This window comes from Lutra lutra, chromosome 8 (assembly GCF_902655055.1).
Source record: "Lutra lutra chromosome 8, mLutLut1.2, whole genome shotgun sequence".
NCBI lineage: Eukaryota > Metazoa > Chordata > Mammalia > Carnivora > Mustelidae > Lutra > Lutra lutra.
The window spans coordinates 53801886-53828075 of record NC_062285.1 but is presented as its reverse complement, the minus strand read 5'-3'; the positions used below and the strand labels follow the sequence as shown (position 1 = coordinate 53828075).

Genomic DNA, 26190 nt, shown 5'->3' with positions numbered 1-26190 from the left:
AGAGAATGGTCGAGTTTCATTCTTCTACATATAGCTGTCCAGTTTTCCCAGCACCATTTATTGAAGAGACTGTCTTTTTTCCACGGTATATTTTTTCCTGTTTTGTCAAAGATTATTTGACCATAGAGTTGAGGGTCCATATCTGGGCTCTCTACTCTGTTCCACTGGTCTATGTGTCTGTTTTTATGCCAGTACCATGCTGTCTTGGTGTTTGTAGTAAAGCTTGAAATCAGGTTAACGTGATGCTCCCAGTTTTATTTTTGTTTTTCAGCATTTCCTTAGTGATTCGGGGTCTCTTCTGGTTCCATGCAAATTTTTGGATTATTGGCTCCAGCTCTTTGAAAAATACCGGTGGAATTTTGATCGGAATGGCATTAAACGTATAGATTGCTCTAGGCAGTATAGACATTTTAACAATGTTTATTCTTCCGATCCAAGAGCATGGAATGGTCTTCCATCTTTTTGTGTCTTCTTCAATATCTTTCATGAGCATTCTGTAGTTCTTTGAGTACAGCTCCTTTACCTCTTTGGTTAGGTTTATTCCCAGGTATCTCAAAAAATTGAAGCAGAAGGAAAACTTCCAGACTCATTCTATGAAGCCAGCATTACCCTGGTCCCCAAACCAGGCAAAGACCCTACCAAAAAGCAGAATTTCAGACCAATATCACTGATGAATATGGATGCTAAGATTCTCAACAAGATCCTAGCAAACAGGATCCAACAGCACATTAAAAAGATGATCCACCATGACCAGGTAGGATTCATTCCTGGGCTACAAGGATGGTTCAACATTCGCAAATCAATCAATGTGATAGAACAAATTAATATGAGAAGAGAAAAGAACCACACGGTCCTCTCAATTGATGCAGAAAAAGCATTTGACGAAATCCAGCATCCGTTCCTGATTAAAACGCTTCAAAGTATAGGGATAGAGGGAACATTCCTGAACTTCATAAAATCTATCTATGAAAGATCCACAGCAAATTTCATCCTCAATGGGAAAAAGCTTGCAGCCTTCCCATTGAGATCAGGAACACGACAAGGATGCCCACTCTCACCACTCTTGTTCAACATAGTATTAGAAGTCCTAGCAACAGCAATCAAACAACAAAGAGAAATAAAAGGTATCCAAATTGGCAATGAAGAAGTCAAACTCTCTCTCTTCGCAGATGACATGATTCTTTATATGGAAAACCCAAAAGACTCCATCCCCAAACTACTAGAACTCATACAGCAATTCAGTAACGTGGCAGGATACAAAGTCAATGTACAGAAATCAGTGGCTTTCTTATACACTAACAATAAAAATACAGAAAGACAAATTGGAGAACTGATTCCATTTACTATAGCACCAAGAACCATAAGATATCCTGATATTTTTGACACTCTACCCCAACCACATTTGCATAGGAAACAAACCCACTCATTTCCCCGATGGAGCTATTTTCTACCTGCTCTAAGATGCTAGGACTCCTGAGGACATTTCTTGAAAGGAGAAGCTAAATTCCCGTTACATCCATCCTACTCCTAATTTTCATGAGTGCAGTTACCAGAATCAGAACCCAGCACGCTGCGAGGGGAATAGCGCTCCAAAGCAGGGGCAGAATTTGTAAAAGACTGGCTTTAAAATTTGACTGTTTTTTGGATACATCCTGGCAAAATGCAAAGTATGTTGACATGAATGAATTTTGAGGGCTCTTTTAGTGGTGAGATAGATACTGGGTAGAATTTGTACTTACCAGAGATTTTTAAATTAAAGTGCTGATTCATGCAACTAGTCTAATGGTTTGCTGGATTGATAAGTTAGACTATTAAACCGTTAGACTATTTGCTGGATTGATAAGTACAACCCACAAATTAATATTGGATGGCTCTAAAGAAGTTGGGACACTAATAACACTGAGAAAACTTAAATTCAATCTCTTTAGGAGACAGTGATGCTGAGGAGGATTAACCATTGATGTTCTGGTCTCATACACCCGGGTTAGGTGCCCCTGAGGTATCAGAAAATCTTCCTGTCCTCAGTGACAAGAGCGACAACCCTTAGCTTCCAAAACATCTTGATACTTCTCTCTAAGGATGTTGATGTGAGACATTAAAGTTAAATGCCACTCCCTCTACCACTGAACTTTTGTGAAGTAAATATTTCCAATAGCATGGCATTAAACAAATTTAGATCCTATTCTTTGTCGATTTCCCACACCTAATTTCCTGAAATGCTGACTAAACAACTCACCCTTTCCAGCCTTACGATTGTGGATATGCAGACAGAACCAAACATAATTTACATGTCTAATTATTTAGCTTTTGCTTAAGTCATCCAAAGTTAATTATGTAAGTTACCACAAAAGAAACGTAAGTATTATATATTATATTATATTTTATTATATTATATATATTATATATTATATTATATATTCAGTTGAAGAAACTGATGCCAGTGCAAATGTAAATAAATAGATGATTTTTAAATGTTGGTAAGCAAAAAATAAACTATTTCAAAATCCTAGAAGCCATATTTCATAAAAATGAACAAATAGGAAAATCAGTCTTTAGTTAAAGTTCCTGTTTTCAGTTTTTGTTTGTTTACAAAATTGAATTAAGAAATTACTTTTGAAACTAATTCCTTTTTTTTATGTTTTCACTTTGAGGATATATTGCTTTTTTCTTATCCCATCTCTTGTTCCTCTCCCTCTCCAGGCTTCACAAGTAGGTTTCTTTGTCCTCACTGAGATCTCCTGAATAATAACTTACACACATTCAAAACTTTTATTGATTTTATGACCTACGTTGCTTTCAGGGGATTGGACAAAATGACATCTTATATTCAACATACAAGAATAAGTGTAACAAACAATCCAATATCAATTCGACATTATAACATTTTGCAATATCTAATCACTTCAGCTTCTCCAATCACCATAAAAAGGTGAAATCTCATAATAAGAAGTTGAAATTATCTTAAGGAAAAGACATTGAAGCAAGCTCTGGGTGCTTGTCCACAGATGCTTAATGTAGTCATTTTAACCTATGTTAGTGAATTTCAAATCAGTGCTTAATAACCATTTACAACTATCAGAGTCAGAGAATGTTAACATCCTGGCAATAGAAAATATTATTATAAATGCCTTCACCGAAGTTCTGCATCATTACACTAAATATTCGGTAACCATCAACAATACATAAAATTTAAAGACAAAATGCAATACATGATGTTATAGGGCAATTAATATACATGCATATCCAAACTAAGAACGTTAATCAAGAAAGATGAATCCTACGGTACAAAACAACAAATAAGTTAATAGTGTTTGAGAAAGCGAGTTCAATCTTCAGCTTCCTGAGATGGTATCACTATTAAAAGATTTCTTCATGTGGATTTTTGTGTACAATTTTTTTTTTAAAGATTTTATTTATTTATTTGTCAGAGAGAGAGAGGGAGAGAGAGCAAGCACGGGCAGACAGAATGGCAGGCAGAGGCAGAGGGAGAAGCAGGCTCCCCGCTGAGCAAGGAGCCCGATGTGGGACTCGATCCCAGGACGCTGGGATCATGACCTGAGCCGAAGGCAGCTGCTTAACCAACTGAGCCACCCAGGCGTCCCTTTGTGTACAATTTTAAAGTCACCCCTAAATAACAACTTGTGATGTCTTTGTTGCAGAATGTAATCTTCAAAGTCTCTTGGATGTAGCAGTGTTTCATAAGCAATCCATGCATCATTTTTAAAAAAAAAAGACTTTGTCAATGAAAGCCAACAGAAGGTTGGTAAGACATTGGATGTTCCAGTGGCATCTTAATGGCACAAGTAACAAGAAAGATATAAATTAGGCACTACTTTTCATAGGAGATCCAGAGAAAAAAGTTACCCAAGTGTTTATGGCAATTGAAAGAAAATTATAGAGACCTTGTTGAGCACCTTTGGAAGTATGCTGCCTTGGTTTTCAACTTTTCCAGATTCCTTCAAACATTTAAAGTGGTTTCAGCAATGCCACTTCTGAGGTTTTGCACTGGAATACTATTATCTGTTAAGGCTACAAAACAGGAAATATGAATCAACCAGACAAAAACTAAAGCAAAAGAATCTAGGCTGTATTCTTATCCAGTATTCTATTGCCTTTTCCCAACAGTCCTTAGTAACCTGCACTTGTTAAATCTACAACAGAGTGACACTCTGACAGTAATGGGCATCCAATGGAAACATGTAAAACCTAAACTTAAAAGGGTATTTTCCAGGCTAATAATAATAGAGGACAATGATCACTTTCCCAAGCCAAACTGGATATTTATTTTGCTCTCAAATAATGTTTTTCTCAAGTATAATTAAATGGTTACCTCTGAGTATCAGCTATAATGGTAGATCCACAGGTTTAGGGAGGAGGGGATAAATATAACCTTAATTTTTTAAAAACCATTTTGCTGATCTCTTTATCTCTTAAATAATTATTAATCAAATCTTGAACCCTAATAAACATTAACCCACAAAATGAATGCCTTGTGCATTCATCAAAGAAAGCTTTGCTATCTAAACAAAAACTGAAAAAAAAGAAGGGTTAATCAGATACCCATGTTTTGGGTTTTCACAATGCCAGGTACATGGACAAAACTGATCACTGTACCTTATTTCTTAGGTTTAGCTTTTTCCACATTTGATTTTGTTTGGACTTAAGCATTAACTGTTTCACTGAAGCCCTGTTTCGTTTTAGCACTTAGAGCACTTGTAAAAAACAGTGACCTGTTATAACTTTCTCTAGAACTTGGCTTCCCTTGATACCTGTCAAATCTGTGGGTTGCTGCTGCATTAACCACTCTTCTCTCAATTGGCATTTGATGCTTAGCACTAATAACACTTTTATTACTCCTTAACCAAACTAATAAACATACTCATACATACACAAATATAACACATGCTTGCACATACATATAATCCAACTATTCATGAAGGTTACTGTAAGGCCTTGTGATATTTTTCACTGAGATTCTCAAGCTCACTTCGTTTGAATGTGGTGCCTTCACTAACTGCATATTCACTACGAATAATTTGTGTCATCCAAAACATAGAGAGCATGAGTTGTAAAATATCGTAAATATCCTAAAATATTTTCATGGTATGACAGCAAAGTAGGCATGACTCTGTCATTCAAAGAAATTTGAATAAAATATCTTAACTTACAAAATCAATGAAATTTTCACATTTCTTTTTTGGCCTATTAATTCAACAAAGATCACTGGTTATTCTACCTTTCCCTTTCCTCCTCATTATATCCACACGCTCTCTTATCTTTTGCCTGACATGGAAAACAAAGTACACCACTAGCATTTATACTATCATTTGCATACAAACAATTGGGTTACACAGTTTCTAAGTTAATAATTATGCTAGGTATTTTCTGCATCTCTATTTTACTTACACACACAGGGAAGCAATACTATAAAATTCTATACTTCCCCATTTGCACAACATATTATTGCCTGCAGAGTGAGAAATACATAACCCTTTACAGAAATGCAGCAGATCTTCATGGTGTCCAGAATTTTCAGATTTAACATTGCCTTGAGAAAAAGTGAATATGTTATTTCGAGCTTTCTTTACAGGATGTTATTAATGCTGTGGGATAAAACAGTTGAGGTGCATTTTTCCTTGAGGGGGTGGGGTTTTCTTTTTTAAATAAACCTGAGCTTTAAAATGCCTGAGTCTAAAAGATCAAGAAGATAAAATCAGCTGGTACAAGAACAGAACATGTGGAAGCAGATTTAAAGTACAACTTTTTTCTTCCATAGGACTTTTTTCATGGCAGCTTTAATATCCTTGTTTCTTAGAGAGTAGATTAAAGGGTTCAGCATAGGTGTGAACAAAATGTAACACACTGAAGCCACTTTACGAAGTTCAGGGTTACATGGAGGTGTGAGGTAGACAAAGGAGACAGTCCCATAGAGCAAACTTACAACCCCCAAGTGGGAGCTGCAAGTGGAGAAGGCTTTCTTCCTCCCTTCACTGGAGCGGATTTTTAAGACTGCAGACACAATATACATATAAGATACCACAATAACAACTATTGTGGGCAAAATAATGAGCACAGCCAGACTAAATGACACCATCTTATTCATAAAGATATTGGAACAGGAGATCTTCTCAATTGGGTTGGAATCACAGTAGAAGTGATCAATGACTCGGGAAGCACAGAAAGACATTGAGAAGGTTACACTGATTTGAAGGATGGAACTGACCCAGCCACAGAGATAGGAACCAGCCACCAACTGGATACAGAGGCTTCTTGACATGCGGACAGTGTAGAGGAGTGGGTTGCAGATGGCAATGAAGCGGTCATAGGCCATGGTTGCCAGGACAAAAGCCTCTGTGACCATGAAGAGTGCATAAAGAAATAGCGGAGCCACACAACCTGCAAAAGATATGGTCTTTCTCTGAGACAGGATGTTGACCGTGGCTTTAGGTACAATCACAGTGGAGTAGGAGAGGTCAATGATGGAGAGATTGCCTAGGAAGAAATACATTGGTGTGTTCAGCCGGGGATCAGTCACAGTGATGCCAATCATGCTAAGGTTCCCCAGAAGGACCATCCCATAAACAATCAGGAATAGTAGGAAGAGGAGACTGTGGAGCTCTGGACGGACCCTGATGCCTACAAGAATGAAGTCAGTCACTTCTGAGTGGTTGTCTCCGCCCTTGTCACCCATGGCAAATTTCTGCTTTAAAGTATAATAGAAAGTCAACAGATAAAGTTTCCACTATTTCTCTACCATCACGTATAATACTTTACATTAAAAAAAAAAAAAACTTATAGTTGACAGAATACTTTCAAGTTAAGTCCCATTAAGTTTACACACATGAGAAAATTCAAGATGAGAGATATTTGACGTGTCTAAGGTAACACAACTGTTTAAGGTAACACAACTGGTTCGGGTTCAAACTGGAATTTGAACTCAAGGTGAAATATTTTGTATTCAAGTTTACTGTGAATTTCAACACAACAAAGTCTGATATGTCCTTATGTCTTTCTATCTTGTCATACAGATGGTTTGCAAGATGTCATTTGTGATTTCAAAGTACTAAAGTCTAACTCTTCATATTAAGAAAAAGACACTTCCTTAAATTTCATTTATCATTTTATATTCATTTTTATAATAATACTTTGCTTCAAAACAGTAAACATAATTAATCTAGCAAAAGAAAGATACAAGTTCTTTTCAAGATAATATGAACTTTCTACCAAAAAGAGCTCTTACAACAGCAAGTAAGTTACTAAGGAGTTAACTGTCTTTTTGAGATCTTTAAAAATAAAAGCAGACTTCAACTTCCAGGAAAAAATCTAATTTTATTTAAATGCAAAACTAAAATGTGATTGATGCCTTTATAATTTGTATCCTGTAAAGGTTGTTGATACTGTTTTCTTAAATTTGTCAAGAAATCCATGTCGTATCCAGCTTCTAAACTTTAAAACTTTTTTTTAAGAGGAAAAAAGATTTATTTTTAAATTTTTTTTATTTTTTATTTTTTCAGCGTAACAGTATTCATTATTTTTGCACCACACCCAGTGCTCCATGCAATCCGTGCCCTCTCCAATACCCATCACCTGGATCCCCCAACCTCCCACCCCCCGCCCCTTCAAAACCCTCAGATTGTTTTTCAGAGTCCATAGTCTCTCATGGTTCACCTCCCCTTCCAATTTCCCTCAACTTTAAAACTTTTGAAGTTAAATTTATGAGACAGATTTACCTATAATTTTTGTTTTAATTCCTATATGAGACTAATGACAGACTCATAAATACAGCTGGGAGATACTGACTTTATGATGATTCTTGTTTATATAAGAATGATCTTGTTTCTTTTCTTAAGATTTGTTAATCTATTTTAGAAAGAGAGAGAGCATGCACATGAGTGGGGGAAGGAGGGAGAGTGAGAGAGAATCTCAAGCAGACTCCCTGCTGAGCACAGAGCCCTATGTGAGGTTCAATCTATGACCCTGAAATCATGACCTGAGTGGAAATCAAGAGTTAGATGCTTAAGCAACTGAACCATTTAGGTTCTCCAATCTTGTTTCTTCATTGATGTTTGATAGTAAACACTAGTGAAGTGAATTAGAAAAGAATCTTTCTTCATTGGAAGATTATTATTAAAACTTAATTTCTATAGATGATATTTTTAAATTTATATTTCTCCTTTATACATCATCTTGATCTATTTAAAATTTTTTTTAGATTTTTTAAATTTATTTATTTGACAGAGAGAGAGATCACAAGTAGGCAGAGAGAGAGGGGGAAGCAGGCTCCCACCTGAGCAGAAAGCCTGATGTGGGGCTCGATCCTGGGACCCTGAGATCATGACCTAAGCCAAAGGCAGAGGTTTAACCCACTGACACACCCAGGCGCCCCTATTTAAAATATTTTTATTTTTAAAAATCATCTATGTTTAGTAAAAAAACATATATATTCTTTATTATACAGCTGAACCCCTGGGCACAGGTTAGGAACATAGAATTCCCATATAGTTTAAATCTGCATAAAATTCTTGATTCTGTAAAATTGTAACTACTAATAACTTGCTGTTGACCAGAAGCCTTACTGATAATATAGTTTGTTAACATTTGTCTGTTATATGTATTATATGCTGCTTTTGCACTAAAATAAGCTGGGGGAAAGAAAACATTATTAAGAAAATCATAAGGAAGAGGCACTTACAGCACTGTACTGTATTTATTGAAAAAAATTTTGCATTTAAGAAGTGGACCCATGCCGTTCAAACCCATATTGTTCAAGATTCAGCCAAATATATTTTTTAAATGTCAGGAGTATCTGTAATGCCATCCCCTTTTCATTCCTGATACTTGTCAATTAATTTTGCTGTTTTTCCATTGTTACATTTGCCAGGGTTTTGTACATCTTACTAGTCTTTCCAAGAATCAATGGTAAGCTATGTGATCACCTCATACCTGTCAGAATGGCTAAAATCAAAAACAAGAAACAAGTGTTGATGAGGATGTGGAGAAAAAGGACCCCCCGTGTACTGTTGGTGGGAATGCAAACTGGTGCAGCCATTGTGGAAAACAGTATGGAGATTCCTCAGAAAGTTAAAAATAGAACTACCCTATAGCCCAGTAATTGCACAACTAGCTCTTTAACCAAAAATACAAAAACACTGGTTCAAAAGGATACATGCACCCCCAAGTTTATTGCACCATTATTTACAATAGCCAAATTATGAGAGAGTAGTCCAAGTGTCCATCAATAGATGAATGGATAAAGAAGATGTGGTCTATATACACAATGGAATATTACTCAACCATTTCAAAAAGAATGAAATCTTGCCATTTTCAATGACATGGATGGAGCTAGAGAGTATAATTCCAAGTGAAAGTCAGTCAGAGAAAGACAAATACACTATGATTTCACTCATACGTGGAATTTAAGAAACAATACTAATGAGCAAAGGAAAAAAGGGAGAGAGAAACCAAGAAACAGACTCTTAACTATAGAGAACAAACTGATGTCTACCAGAGGGGAGGTGGATAGGGGGATGGGGGAAATAAAGGATAGAGATTAAAGAATATAGTAATCATGATAAGCATTGAGTAAGGTATACAACAATTGAGGAATCACTATATTGTACACCTGAGACCAATATAACACTGTACATTAAATGTATTGGAATTAAAATTAAGAACTTAATAAAAAACACGAGAATGGCCAATAGAAAAAAAAGTTAAGCCATGTAAATATCTTATATTATCCATATTTTGTCCTTTTTCATGAATTTTTATGTATAACATTTACTTTCTTTTATTTTTTTGTTTTGACTTGCTCTTTTCTATTTCAATATTAAAATAGAAGATCAATGTCGATGTTTCTGTTTTACCTGTTTATAATATTTACCTACAATGCCTTGTATATATCCCTCTAAGTGCTTATTTTTCTATATTGCAAAAGTTTAGATATAATTTATTATTTAGCTCAAACTAAGTCAACATTTTTTCTTTTTTTTTTATTTCATTTCAGTGTATCAGTATTCATTGTTTTTGCACCACACCCAGAGCTTCATGCAATACGTGCCCTTCCTAATAACCACCACCTTGTTCCCCCAACCTCCCACCCGCCGCCCCTTCAAGACCCTCAGGTTGTTTTTCAGAGTCCATAGTCTCTCATGGTTCACCTCCCCTTCCAATTCCCCTCAACTCCCTTCTCCTTTCCACTCCCCATGTCCTCCATTTTATTTATTATGCTCCACAAATAAGTGAAACCATATGATAATTGACTCTCTCTACTTGAAACTAAGTCAACATTTAATTTTATTTCCTTTTGATCCATTGAGTTTTGGGAAGTATTTTTAATGTCCATGCTCATAGAGTTTCTCAATCCGTTATTTAGTTGTTACTGTTTCCTCTATTAAGCTAACCATTATCAAAGAACATATACTGAATGATTTCAATCATTGAATCTGTTGAGGGTTTCTTTCTGCCCCATCTATTGTGAATGATAATAAGTGTTCTTATGCATTTTAAGCACTAGAATATTTTTATTGCCAATGCCATTGTGGGAAGTTTAAGGATAAGCAAAAATATATTGGATTCTGGCACATTTTGGAGAGTGGATAACCAAACTCTATTCCATGTACTTTCTAAATTGGAGTTGTTGGAAGTTCAAATGTTTCCCGCTACTAGTATTCTTGGCACAAATTTTACTCTACCAATATGATCCACACAAACTCAGAATTTTAAAGGGCACAGTGAGTTGGACATCAATTTTCTGTTCTTTTTGATATTTTCTACCAGGGAAATGTCACCTTAGGAAGGTTGTGCAAACATATGAGCTATTTGCCGGAGTATCTTTGATTCCCCAACCTCACAGAGAAGCTATGTTGATGGTTGAGGAAGGAGTGACATCTCCTTTCTTCCACGTGTCTGATCCTTAGACCACAGTTAAGATGCTCCACTTTTAAATTGTATCCACTGATAGCCTATCTTTCTGAATTTTACTATATTGCTCTAAGGGTCATTGTAAGAATGTCACTCAGAAGTTCCTCCAGCCTTCCCAAATTTGATAGCCATCAATTCACCCTGATTGGTATTTTCCTGTTTAAAATACTTAAACTGTATACTCTTCCTATACTTACCAATCTTTTACTAATACTGCATTATAATAAAGAAAAGCTTTGGTTCCATATACTCTGCTATCTACAAATTTTAAAAATCCGTTTAAATTCTAGGAATAATTTTTAATTAAAAATGGATTTTCTAAAAATAGAATTAAAATTAAGTTATGAATATATTTAGGGGAAATGGCATCCTTATAATATTAATTTCATTAAAGTAATGTGTTTCTGGTTTTACTGTAGTCTTTAAGTCACACATAGTTATTGAGGATTTTTAAATACAGATCATGATCTTTCATAAATATTCTTAAGGATTTTTAAAATGATTTTTGAATGTTATAATTTCTTCCCTTATATTTTCTACTTAGCATGTAAACATAAGAAAGCATAGAATTAGCAAAACATTAGCTGACTTTGTGACTTAAAGGGCATTTGCACATCATGAAATATGTCTATATCAGGAATACAGGTAACTCATAATTTGAAGTTAACCTCTATTTTTTTTCAAAGCCTAACAAACGTAATTTATCACATGATTTAGTATATTCATTCATCTAAAACTTATCTCGTGTAGCACAAGCATTTAAAGCTGTTTTCTTATGCCTACCAATATGTATGCTATGATAATTATCAAGAAGTTTTTCCTTATCAATACAGAAAATAAAGTCCAGAGAAATTTCCCAAAGGATAGGCAAAACCAGAGAAGGAAAGTTCCTTATATTTGGACCATTATTAGATTATTTGCTTATTTCTGAACCTACTGCAGTCCTCATGGACAACAGCCCTTGAGCTTGCACTTATGTCTCCATAATTGCCTTTATGATTACTCCTCTCCCAGTGGAATCCGTCACAGTGGATGAGCAAAACCTCAATGTTGCAAAATCCTGAAGAAAAGTGTCAGAAGTAAAATGAGTAAGACCATCACAATCACTGCTGATACTCTACCAAGTGATCATGGACTCTGGAGACCCAAGGTTGTTATGGTCCTTAAATATCCATGGTTATCCCATTATCCTTACTTTAAGATATGTAAGGCATAATAGAATTCAAGAAAGGAACTCTCTCCCTCTCTCCCTCCCACACCCACCCCCCCCTCTCTATATATGTATTCCTTAAGTTTACTTGCCCTGACTAAAGAGTGAAAGTCCTCAAACTGATGCAGCTTTGATAAAAAGTCATTCATTGTCATGTAAGGATTGGAATATTCATCAGCTTCTATCTCTGCTTCAAAGAAAAAGGCTAACCAAATACGGAATATATTAAACTACATAATTACTAATGGAAATATATGTATCTGTAGATATATCTGTAGATACAGATACAGATATAGATATCTAATGGAGCAATAACAGTGAATTTATTTGGGAGGAATAGCAATGACTTGAGTAAATGAAAATATATTTGGAAGGAGCTTTAGAAACTGTGACATAGGCTTAGTGATTTTTTTGATGTTATTAATTTTAACCTGGGAATAACGTCTCATTTTTTATTCTATTTTCAAAAATGGCAGTGTGATAATGGAAACTAAATAGATGGAGGCAAAAAAGGTAAAAATATTTTCTTATATATTTGTTACTGTTGTTTAACGATTCAAACACTGAGAGGCAATGATAATGGCTACAGCACTATTATACTGATTAAATGTATTGCTCATATTTTAGGTTATATGTAATACTCTTATTTTAGATAAAGATGATTATTTAATATATTGAGAATAGATATTCAAAATGTGACTAAAATTAGACAAAATAATATGTTACAACTTGGTATATATTCAGCCAAATTTTGATTTAATTTTTTTATTTTTTCTTCATTTTTAAACTTTTTTTTATTACTTTCTGTCACCACACAGTACATCATTTGTTTTGATGTGGTGTTCCAAGATTCATTGTTTGTGTGTAACACCCAGTCCTCCATGCAGTATGTGCCTTCCTTAATACCCAGCCCTGCACTAACCCATTCCCCCACCCACTTGCCCTTTAAAACCTTCAGTTTGTTTCTCCAAGTCCATAGTCTCTCATGATTCATCGCCCCTTCTGACCCCCCCCCTTCATTTTTCCCTTCCTTCTCCTAATGTCTTTCATGCTATTCCTTATGTTCCACAAAGAAGTGAAACCCTATGATAATTCACTGTCTCTGCTTATTTCACTTAGCATAATATCCTCCAGTTCCATCCATGGTGATGCAAAAGCTAGGTATTCATCCTTTCTTCTGGCTGAGGAATATTCCATCATGTATATGGACCACATGTTTAACCATTCATCTGTTGAAGGGCATCTCCGCTCTTTTCACAGTTTGGCTATTGTTGACATTGCTGTTATTTTTATTTATTTATTTTTAATTTTTTATTTTTTCAGCATAACAGTATTCATTATGTTTGCACCACACCCAGTGCTCCATGCAATCCGTGCCCTCTCCAATACCCACCACCTGGATCCCCCAACCTCCCACCCCCCTGCCCCTTCAAAACCCTCAGATTGTTATTTTTATTTTTTTAAGATTTTATTTCTTTATTTTTGGAGGGAAGAGCAGAGGGAATAGGAAAGGCAGGATCTCCACTGAGCAGAGCCCAGTGAGGGTCTCCTAGGACCTTGAAATGATGACCTGAGCCAAAGGCACATTTAACCAACTGAGCCACCAAGAGTCCCCCAAATTATTATTTAAATACAGTAACCCATTAACATCTTTCACTGCTTCATAGAATAACCACCTCATAGAACTAGTATTAGCTAATCCAAATTCCTGATTCTTCATGATATTAAAATTATTTTATATGCAATAATTAAGATGTAAATAATTTATTCTACATTAAAGAAAATATTTATGTCACTATAAACAAAGCCCAGATTTCATTTGTTCATTTTACTTTGTGCCTCTCAGCAGGTTTCTGCCATGGGTGACAGGGGAACAAGCAATCGCTCAGAAGTGACTGACTTCATTCTTGTAGGCTTCAGGGTCCGCCCAGAACTCCACATTCTCCTCTTCCTGCTCTTTCTGCTTGTGTATGCCATGATCCTTCTAGGGAATGTGGGGATGATGACCATTATTATGACTTATCCCCGGCTGAACACACCAATGTATTTCTTCCTAGGCAATCTCTCCTTCATTGATCTCTTCTATTCTTCTGTTATTGCACCCAAAGCTATGATCAACTTCTGGTCTGAAAGCAAGACCATCTCCTTTGCAGGCTGTGTGACCCAGCTCTTCCTCTTTGCCTTGTTCATTGTGGCTGAGGGATTTCTCCTGGCAGCCATGGCTTATGACCGCTTCATTGCCATTTGCAACCCACTCCTCTACTCTGTCCAGATGTCAACTCATCTCTGCATTCAGTTGGTGGCTGGTTCCTATTTTTGTGGCTGCATCAGCTCTATTCTTTTGACCAGTGTGACGTTCACTTTGTCCTTTTGTGCTTCCCGAGCTATCGACCACTTCTACTGTGATTACCGTCCACTTCAAAGGATTTCTTGTTCTGATCTCTACCTACATAAGATAGTTTCCTTTTTCTTATGCAGCATTATTATTTTGCCTACCATAATTGTCATTATGGTGTCCTATATGTATATTGTGTCCACGGTTCTAAAGATAAGATCCACTGAGGGACGTAAGAAAGCCTTCTCCACTTGCAGCTCTCACCTAGGAGTCGTGAGTGTACTGTATGGTGCCATTATTTTTATGTATTTCATCCCTGACAGATTTCCTGAGCTGAGTAAAGTGGCTTCCTTATGTTACACCTTAGTCACTCCCATGTTGAATCCTTTGATTTACTCCCTCAGAAACAAAGATGTCAAAGAAGCTCTGAGAAAGATTCTGGGGAAAAAAATATTTTTATTTAATTCTATCTTAACAATGATATAACTGAAAGGCCTGAACAATATGACAATTTTGGAAGGCATTGATGCACATAAAGCACTCACAATTTTGACATATTTTAGAAAGTTTATTCCTTTGAATCCCATGTACTTACAGCTGAAGAGCACATTTGGGTGGATTTTTCCTGTTGATTTTAGAGGGAAATGGCTTTCTCTGTACTTCGTCTACATTTGGGTAAAGATCATGATTGCCATGTAATTTGATTTTAGGGAAAATATATTCCAAGTTTGCTACTGGCACTCAGAGGATGATGTTGAGATATATTGTTTATCTTGAATTAGGAACAAATGTTTTATAAGGTGTATAATTGTTGATATAACAAAATCTGATATAATAAGACAGAACAAAATATAAGATTGATCCAAGAAATCTTTTTGAGTACTAGATGAGAGAAACATATGCTCTAGAGCATACAAAATCCTAAGGGTGACACATTAGTTGCTCAATTATCCAGAAGCTGAATGATTGACACACTTCTTAAATGTTTTCTCTAGCTTAGATCAATTATTCTTGCAAATCCTCTCACTTCACAAGAAAACTGTAATGAAAATGAACAAAAATTAAAAGTAATTCATTTTTTGTTACATATGGCTTAGTGAGAATTAATTCATCACATTGATAATTATTGAATTTTGGTGAACTACTTGCCCTATAACATTCCCTACATATAAATAATTTCAGTACTTAGCTCACCATGAAATAAGAGGGAAACAGCTAACTAGAGAATTAAAATACCATATGGAAATCCACTGCAAAAGACATTTGTAAACACAGAAAGAGCGCAACCTCTTAAGGGGACTGGTCCTAATGATCAGGGAACTTGTCTAAAGCACATTTTTAAAAATAAATAGCATTGATGGCACCCGGGTGGCTCAGTGGGTTGGGGCCTCTGCCTTTGGCTCGGGTCATGGTCCCGGGATCCTGGGGTTGAGCCCCGAGTTGGGAGTTGGGCTCTCTGCTCCGCAGGGAGCCTGCTTCCCTTCCTCTCTCTCTGCCTGCCTCTCTGCCTAGTTGTGATATTTGTCAAAGAAATAAATAAAAATCTTTTTAAATAAATAAATAAATAAATAGCATTAAGCAACATGAAATAAATAGGCTTCTATGCAAAGGGAGAAATAACTATATGGTGAACTTCATGAAGTTTGTTATGCACAAGACAATGAATGAAGGACGAGCTTTTTAAAAGGAAACTAATGGAAATCATTCAAACCTCTATGTCAAGCCAAGGAAACTGACCTTAATTCTGTAGACAGAGGTTAGGCATTGGGGATTTTTAGGAAGATAGTGCTGTATTCAAATTGGCATTTTACAAAAACCATACTGGTAGCTTTGTGGAAGATAAATATTCACAAGGAGAAGATGGTAATTCCAGAAACTGTGTGATTGTCCAAGTAAGAGGTTATGATGGCTTGACCAAGGGCAGAATTATTAGGGACAGTAATGGACTATCTTTAGAATGGCAGGTAATGTAAGCTGAATATTGACCAGGATGGTTGATAAAAAGAGAATGAGGTAGAAAAATAATGACTTCTAATGTTTGAGCATCTCCGACTCAATGTCACCTCATAAATGAGGAAGAAAGCATAAGGGTAATAATAGTTCATGGTTAACTTCAGAGTTAAGAAAATAGGCTCATGTGCCAGACTGAGCTTTCAAATTCTGGGTTTGCCAATGTGACTTTGCGCAAGTTACATACTATCTCTGCATTGTTATTTCCTCCTGTAAAATGGGGTGCATAACAGTATCTAGATCTCAGTTACTTGAATAATTAGATTATATAAATTTCACATAAAATTTTTAATCCACATATTTCAGAGCTGTCAGATTTGCCCATTCTTCCTGCTTTCTACACAATTGATGTTTTAAGTCTGAGAGAGGAAAACAGAAACTTTCTCTGCCCCTTTCCCTTCACTCTCTGCCATGAAGCATCCCCAAGTCTCCAAGTGTCTGCTTTCATTTCCGTAAACAGAGCTTGAGAAACTGCCTACTACATTATCATTTCAATCTTTACCTTTCCCTCTGGTGACAACTAATGGAAAAGTTTGTAAAATGACCAAAAAGGCAATAGAGCCTCCAATTAAATACAAAATAGTATCTTATCATCAGATGTGATATCTATTCATCTCTTTACCTATGTCTTTCTCTAAGAATCCTCTCTTATACTTTAACAAAATGTCATCACTTTCTTTCACATTTCTAAAAACACAGATTACTGGGGAAAACAGGGGGCCCACTTAGTAGAAAAACTTCATGAAGATTTCCAAATAAATGCTCACATGCTAAGGTTGTGTCTTATTTCTTTCCTGAAATGAAGGACAAACATGTGTGGGTTGAAAGAGGCATATTTTACTAACCCTCCCCTGGGAATAAAATGCAGAGCCCTCAGACCACAGCTATAGTGGTAATTATATATATAGGTATAGTCCTATAGTGTAATAAACCTGAAATGAATGATGCTCCTAGCACTTTAAATTTTTGTCCATTGGCTATTAGTAATCCTTTATCAAAATGAGAAAAAAAGACCCTGGGACACCTGGGTGACTCAGTCAGTTAAGTGGCTGCCTTCGGCTCGGGTCATGATCCCAGTGTCCTTTGAATGGAGTCCCACATCGGGCTCCTTGCTCGGCAGGGAGCCTGCTTCTCCCTCTGCCTCTGCCTGCCCCTCTGCCTGCCTGTGCACTTGCTCTCTCTCTCTCTCACTCTCTTTCTGACAAATAAATAAAACTAAAATCCTTAAAAAGAAAAAAAAAGAAAAAAAGAAAAAAAAGACCCTAACAATGGTATTGACTGTCAAGGGAGAACAACATTCCTCCACAAGCACCATATGCTGTACCCCCCACCAAAACCACCATTGGATGCACATATACACATAAAATCAAACATTAGCATGCTTTCACTCTTGCTCTCTATCTCTCCATCTCTCTCTCTCTCTCTCTCTCTCTCTCTCTCTCACACACACACACACAGACACACACACACACACCAGGATATCACTGAGAGGGACACCAAGAAAGATCACTGAATATATCATTCCCTAGAACAATATACATCCGGTGTCATCCAACTGACTCCTAAAAGAATCCTCAGGCTAAGCTAGAAGCTAGTAGACCTTACCACAGAAGATAAGTGAACTAATTTTTCAGTGCTGACTTTTTTCTTTTCTTTCCTGGTATCAAGAAATTTCTGTATTGCTACAGGAATTGCATTCAGGTATATTCTGTTCTCACTCCTGTTAAGAAATTACTCTTCTCATTTTACTTTTCATTCAAGGTGGATGCCTGTGCTATACAGTGTAGGTTCTGAAATCAGGGATATTGTGAATAAAGCCAATAGGAATATGCACACATCTGTATTTGAGCCAGAGCCCACTCCCACTCCCTCCCTCCCTCCACTTTTCAGCCTAGGGTGATAGAAAGTGCACAGGCAAGGGCAGACAGGCTCCTCTTCACCTGGATCCCACTCAGGGGCTACCATATCACCTTGAGAGGAGTGGGCTGAAAACATTTCTTATTTCTTCCAGCTCCACATTGCAGAAGCTCTATTCAAGGCAAGAGAGGCTAAAATGTCTAGAAATCTCTTCCTCTACCCAGGGCCTATTCATCGAGTAGAAGCTACCCCAGGCATAACAGGCCAAGAATTACAGGCCTCCAATTCCACTTGCTCCAGTTCAAAGGATAGAGATTTTTTGCCAAGAGAGATAAGCTTAGAAGATCATAGGCTACTGACCTCACCCAGAAACCTGCTCATAAAGCCAGAGTGTCACTCTAAGAGAACTAGGCCACTGCTCCTGTTCCAGTTCTAGAATGCTTGAACACAGGTTTCACCTAGAATGAAAGGCAGGCCATAACAACAGAGGGCTTCAAAGCTCTCCTCAAGTGAACTGGCTTTATTTGGAATGAAGTGTGGGAAAGTTTTAGCATAAATGACTCTCAAACACAATACACACTTGGTCATAAGCAATTAAGAAGGGGCTGGTAGTTCCATGAAAGCAAAAAGCTAACTGTAGACCAACTAGAAGATTACCAGAGACAACAAGGGAAGGAGACAACAAAGAAAGCTATGCTGAGGTTGGAGCAAACCTCAAAAACTGGCCTTAAAGACTCTCTTTGCAGAGGGGACCAAAACAATTGGATAGTAAAGATATGAAACATATCTTTACTATCCAATTGTTTTGGTCCCCTCTGCAAAGATATATATGTGTGTGTGTGTGTCCCACAATGTCTACAAAGCAATAGAACAAGAAGAATTAGTGGAGTCTCTCTGCTAGGTGGAAAACCTACAGAGGCACATCACTCAATGAAATGATCAGGGGAGGACACAGCCAAAGCTAACCCAAAATCTGCTGACATCCAAGAGTACGCACAAGCCTAAGGTTATGCCTCTGAGGTGACATAGAATGCCTCTCAGAGCAGAGAAATTTCAATAATACAGACATAAAAATAAACAGGCAAAAGACAAAAATACAGAAATTATTTCAAAAACATGTGCTGGAGTTTAAAGGTACAACAACTTGAAAATGTTATATAGTGGGAATCATGCAGTATGTACCCTTTTTGAGTTGGCTTCTTTCACTTAGTAATGTGCATTTATAGTTCCCTCATGTCCTTTCACAGCTTGAAAGATTTAGCTCATTTCTTTTTAGTGCTGAATATTATTCTATTGTCTGGAAGTACCATAGTGTATTATTCATTCACCGTTTGTGTGCAGGTTCTTGTGTGGACACGAGTTTTCACCTTGCTTGGGTAAACATCAAGGAGCACAATTGCTGGATTATGTAGTAAGAGTATGTTTAGTTTTGCATGAACCTGAAAAACTGTCTTCCAAAATGGCTGTACCACTTTACATTCACAGCAGCAATGAGTGAGAGTGGCTGTCCCTCCACATCCTTGACAGCATTTGGTGTAGTCAGTGGTTTTTATTTTAGTCATTCTAATAGGTATGTAGTAGTACACTGTCTTTTGTCTGTTTTTTAATTAAGACATTAATTTTTATAGAAGTGTAAGATATAGAGATCTACCAATTACCCTTACCCCCCCCACACACACTTACCTTTGTCCAGTGTCAACATGCCCCACCAGATTGGTATGTTTATTGCAATTGATGAGCCTACAGTGACACCCATTGTCATCCTGAATCCACAGTTTATTAAGTCTTGTTCCATTATTCTATTAGTTTTTTTTTTCACAATACCAGTTGTCTTGATTATTGTAGCTGTATGGTTGTGTATAGTTGACTTCGTGTAGTGTCAGTCCTCTGATTCTGTTCTTCCCCTTCCATATACTGTTGGCTTTTCTGGTCTTTTGCTTTTTCATATAAACTTCACTTTACTATCTGAAGTTTGTCAATAATCAAAAATAACCAAAAAATAACTCATTGAGATTGCATTGAAAATATATCTCAAGTTGGGAAGAAATGACATCTTGACAATGTTAATCTTCCTCTCCATGAACCTTCAGTGGTTCTCCATTTATCTAAGTCTGCTTTGAGTTTTTCCATTAGAATTTTATGCTTTTCCCTCTAGAGATCTGGCACATATTTTGTGACGTTCGTTCCTAAGTTTTTACTGGGGTAAGTGATAGCATAAACAGCACTGTGTTTTCATTTTAAATTCTACTTGCTCAATGATGGTATATGGAAACCAATTGACTTTTGTATACTAACCATGTGTCCTGCAATCCTCCTATCTTTCCTATTAGTTTCTGGACGGTGTTTTTGTCAATTCTTTCAGATTTTCTACAGAGACAACAATGTCACCTGTGAGCAAAGATGAAGTTATTTTTCCTTCTCATTCTCTTTAATCTTTTTTTATATTTTTTCCAGATTTACTGTGATATAATTGGTATATAACATTGTGTTATTTTAAGGTGTACAGTGTAATGATTTCACATATGTATATATCGTGAAATTATTACCACAGTAAGGTTAGTTAACACATTCATTACCTCACATTTCTCATGTGTGTGGTGAAAACTCTTAAGATCCAGTGTCTTAGCAACTTTCAAGTATACAATACAGTATTGTTAACTATAGTCACCATGGTGTACATTAGATCCCCAGACTTTATTTATCTTCCTTTTTTTTCCCAGATCAATGAGTTTTATTTTACTTTTATTAATCTTTTATAGTAATTGGCTATAGCTGCCACAGCAAAACACCAGAGACTGGGGGCCTGAAACACCAACTTTTTTTTCTCCCGGATCTATAGACTAGAGGTCCATGATCAATGTGCCATGAATAAATATTCTGAGGATTCTCTCCTTGGCTTACAGATGTCTGTCACTGGTTTCCTCTTTACATGGTGTCCCTCAGAGCACATGCACATCCAATATCTCTCTGTGTGTCCTGATCTCTTCTTATAAAGACACTGGTCAGACTGTATTAAAATCCACTGTAGGAGCCTTGCTTTGAAGGTTCTATCTCCAACTATAGTCACATACAGAGATACTAGGGGTTAGGCCTTCAACATATGAGTTGGGAAGACATAATTCAGCCCATAATACTTTTATTTACATTTTTGTCTATTGCATCACTTAAGATTTCCAAACAACTGCTGAAGAGATGTGGTGAAGGGGGACATCCTTCCCTGATTCCTATCTTAGTGGGAAAGCTTCTATTTCATTAACATTAAATGTAATTTTAGCTGTAGGTTTTTGTAGATATTCTTTTACAAGCTGAGGAAATGTCCCTCTATTCCTACTTTGCTAAGAATTCCTTTACTTTTTATCTGTTGGTACCATCACCAGAAACATGATACCAGTTCGGACATGGTGAGACACACCTCCTTCCTGTACTCCCCTCATATTAATCCGTTGATCAGTTCTCTGTATCTAACATGGACATTTTCAAATCATCCTTTTTTTTTTTTTCACTTACATTGCTACACTTCAAGCCCACATCAATAACATGAATTGATATAACAGTATACCGACTCCAATCTTACTCCCTTTAAATACATCTTCCATCTACCTGAGACTTTCCCTATTTGTGAGCACCTGCTCTCAGGCACGCCACTTTGAAATCTGTATGTTTCTCTTTGGCATAAACATCTATGGATTTGAATTGTCTGTGTGAGGTTGTGATTTTCACACTAAATGGTAAGCTCCCTGAGAATAAGGTTATTTACACCTGAACCCACCACAACACTTATTACACAGTCAATAAAATTATGAAACAAATGAATATTCAGGGGCAAGGATGAGTAAATTTTAGACCACACACTATTTTAATGACCACCTTGCTCCATACCTTTATTCAATATTTCTCACAATAATTAACACGGGAAAAAATGCATGAAAATCCAAACTGAAGGAATGATTGCCCAAAATCATTCATGTTTGCACTACCACTTTGGTTTTTTATAGTAAGGTTTAGCAACTAGCAGTGTCTCAGAACAACCTACAATACCTGACACCCGTGATATAAAATTTTCCAAATTAATGCATATAGCAAAAATTACTTATCATTTGTTTCTTCTTATTATTTTTCCTCTTGATAAAATACGCTTACCATACTTCATTCAAAATGAAAATTTAGTTTAACATGCTAAAAAAGGTAGTTATTAAGTTGGAAAATATTATTTTTTAAAAAATAAGTTGGGCATTCAGGCACCCGGGTGGCTCAGTCAGTTGTCTGACTCTTGGTTTCCACTCAGGTCATGTTCTCATGGGTCATGAGGTTGAGCCCCATGTCATGCTCCGTGCTTAGTGGGGAGTTTCTTTGAAATTCTCTCCCTACGCCCCTGCCCAAACTCACTCTGTCTCACTCTCGCTCTTTCTATCACTCTCAATTAAAAAAAAAAAAAGAAAGAAAGAAAGAAAGAGAGAAAGGAAGAAAGAAAGAAAAAAGAACAAGAAGAAGAAGAAGAAAGAAGTTGGGCATTACTGTCCATCACTAGTGACTGTGTATATTGCCAGGAGCAATTTTAAGACAAACACAAGACAATACATTGTTTACACAATAGAATGACATATAAAAGTCAGGTTCAACAACGAACCATTATAATAAAGGAAATCAATTCTGTGAAACAAAGTCATACTTGAGATAGTGTGAGGTTCATCTTGAAAAATGATCTAATATTCAGTATATCTCCAATATCCAGGACATTCAGAATTAACAGTGTTCCAGGTAACTCACCTTGAAAAAGTTCTCGTATTTTTTATGGAGAAGGGTTTTCAATAATGGCCATGAGGCATATGACAGAAATTGCCACAAAATCAATGGTGGAAAATAAATAAAAATCAAACAATTGTATTTCTCTTCTCTAGAAGTTTCTTTAGCGCTTCTTTGACATCTTTGTTTCTCAGGGAGTAAATCAAAGGATTCAACATGGGAGTGACTAAGGTGTAACATAAGGAGGCCACTTTACTCAGCTCAGGAAATCTGTCTGGAGTGAGGTACATAAAAAAGACGGCACCATACAGTACACTCACGACTCCTAGGTGAGAGCTGCAAGTGGAGAAGGCTTTCTTACGTCCCTCAGAGGAGCATATCTTCAGAACTGTGGACACAATATACAAATAAGAAATAATAATAACTATGATGGTAGGCATGATAATGATGCCGGATAAGGAGAAAGAAACCATCCTATAGATAAAGAGGTCAGAACAAGATATCCTTTGAAGTGGACGAGTATCACAGTAAAAGTGATCAATGGTGCGGGAAGCACAAAAGGACAAAGTAAATGTCATGCCTGTTTGAAGAACTGAGCTGATGAAGCCACAAAAATAGGAACCGGCCACCAACTGAATGCAGAGATGAGTTGACATCTGGACAGAGTAGAGGAGTGGGTTGCAGATGGCAATGAAGCGGTCATAAGCCATGGCTGCCAGGAGAAATCCCTCAGTCACAATGAACAAGGCAAAGAGAAAGAACTGGATCAGACAGCCGGCAAAGGAGATGGACTTGCTCTCAGACCAGAAGTTGACCATAGCCTTGGGTGCAATAACAGAAGAATAGAAGAGATCAATGAAGGAGAGGTTGCCTAGGAAGAAATACATTGGTGTGTTCAGCCGGGGATCAGTCATAATAATGGTCATCATCCCCACATTCCCTAGAAGGATCATGGCATACACAAGCAGAAAGAGCAGGAAGAGGAGAATGTGGAGTTCTGGGCGGACCCTGAAGCCTACAAGAATGAAGTCAGTCACTTCTGAGTGATTGCTTGTTCCCCTGTCACCCATAGCAGAAACCTGCTGAGACACACAAGGAAAAATAAACAAATGAACTCCTTGGTTCTAGCTAGAAATAATAATTACAGACTTAGGACTTAAAACCTATTCTATGGTGATCATACATTTTAACTTTATAAAATCACTGCCCATTAAATTTAAACCATTGCCACTGATGGTGAATCAAAAGGTTAGTTTTATGTCCCTCTTCATACAAGCAGTGGAATTATCCTTTCTTTCCTCTTTATCTAATGCAATTCCTTTCCACCCAAATGCATATGCAAGTATCACTTCTGTGTATGTTTCTGAATCATGATTTAATTGGAATTGGAAGAAATTGGAGTAATTGGAAAAAAGCACAAATAATTTAATAGAATAATATAGTTAGAAAACCTAACTTCGAGTCTTTACATTACAAAGCAGCAGTTATAAAGAAAGTGACTGAATTTAAAAATTACTTAAGAGGTACAATTACTTTTTGTGGGTAATGGAAATTTTGAAATCTGTTGTAAGTTATTTACTCACTAAGATCAAGGTTCTGCACAAAGAAACACCAACGTTACTAGGACTCAAATACTAGTATTTCTTTCCCAGGTGGGCCTCTGCAGCCCCTTCATAATGATCATTTCCCTGCATTCCTTCAGCCTGCAGCTCATAGTTTTGTTTTTGTTTTTGTTCTTTTTTAAAGAAGATCTACAGGTAGCCCAAATGGAAGAGTTACTTTGGAAAATGATACTAAAAGAAGGAAAGAAATAAGGAAAGGAAGGAAGGAAGGAAGGAAGGAAGGAAGGAAGGAAGGAAGGAAGGAAGGAAAAGAAATAAAGAAAGAAAAAAAAGAAAGAAAGGAAGGAAGGAAGGAAGGAAGGAAGAAAGAAGAAGATACTGAACAAAAATACATATGAGGGATTGTTGATTGCATTATTATTTGCCTGGGATATGACTTTCACAGCCATCATACCTCATTTACTCGACAGCTCAACTAAGGATTTGAACTCATTGTGTTAACGATATGGTCACTCTTTCTGTCCCTGTAGGCCCCTCTATGCATGGTTCTGCCTAAGTAACAATAATAATAACAATAATGGAGCACTTTTTACACAACGGCCACTCTTCTAAATGCATTTTGACTACTTATTTTAATCCATACAACAATAATATGAGGTGAGTACTATCCTATTCTCTAGTTTACACATGGAGAAACTAAGATACAGAGAAGTAAAGTCTGTTGAGAGCCACCTATTAGGGTCAGAAGTGACATTTGTAGTCAAAAACCCTGGCTGCAGAATCCATGCATCCTTAATCCCTGCAGATTACCACCTTTTATAATAATCTATCGCAGTTCCTTTACCCGATTTATCTCTATACTTTGGACTTATTAAATTTTCTTGTCTCCAAAGTAAATTCTCCAATCTTTCAACCTCGGTTTAAACACATCTGCATATATCATGCTCCTAAGGACAGCAGCTATTATCACCATATTTTAATATTCATATTAATAAGTTCTTCCTTAAGATCAAAACTTCAATTTGTCCTCATGTATGTCAGCACAATGTTCTGTGTCTGGCAGATTGCAATTAATCAATATCTATTACACAGATATATGTTGAATGACAATTGAGAGTGCAAAATCAGAAAAACTTGAAGACTTTGAAATACTCAGATGGTTAGCATGGGTTTAGGTGTAAGTACAAGAAAGAACGTCCAAGGCTGCTTCTCACATTTACTAACTGGGACCTTGGAATAAGTGACTTATGTAATTTGCTTATATCCTCTATATAATCTACTCATGGCAACTAAGTTATTGCCATAACTTCTGGCAAGTGACTATACCATGGTGTCCTCACATAAACCAGGGATGAAAACACTATAACTCCCAACGTTTTCCTAGGGGTACTTAGAGAGTACATGTAAATAGAAGCACTTCTGACAGAATAAGCACCTGACAGATACTACCTATCACTATTTTATCATATCTTTCCGTGCTCAGTCAACAATGCACACCAAAATAATCAGCACTGATTAAGTTAAAAATCAGTAATATGTTTTGGATATTA

At 36.6% G+C, this 26190-nt stretch overlaps 3 protein-coding genes across 3 annotated transcripts; 1 reads left to right on the top strand and 2 right to left on the bottom strand.

Annotated features, from left to right (window-relative positions):
- Window positions 1-5749: 5749 nt before the first annotated feature.
- On the bottom strand, window positions 5750-6691 carry LOC125107325 (olfactory receptor 9K2-like). The gene has a single exon (XM_047742298.1). The coding sequence runs from the start codon at window positions 6689-6691 to the stop codon at window positions 5750-5752; it is 942 nt and encodes a 313-aa protein (XP_047598254.1).
- Window positions 6692-13976: 7285 nt separating this feature from the next.
- LOC125107326 (olfactory receptor 9K2-like) lies at window positions 13977-14954 on the top strand. The gene has a single exon (XM_047742299.1). The coding sequence runs from the start codon at window positions 13992-13994 to the stop codon at window positions 14952-14954; it is 963 nt and encodes a 320-aa protein (XP_047598255.1). The 5' UTR covers window positions 13977-13991.
- An 8252-nt stretch (window positions 14955-23206) lies between these two features.
- On the bottom strand, window positions 23207-24187 carry LOC125107649 (olfactory receptor 9K2). Its single transcript, XM_047742948.1, has one exon. The coding sequence runs from the start codon at window positions 24146-24148 to the stop codon at window positions 23207-23209; it is 942 nt and encodes a 313-aa protein (XP_047598904.1). The 5' UTR covers window positions 24149-24187.
- Between the last annotated feature and the right edge of the window lie 2003 nt (window positions 24188-26190).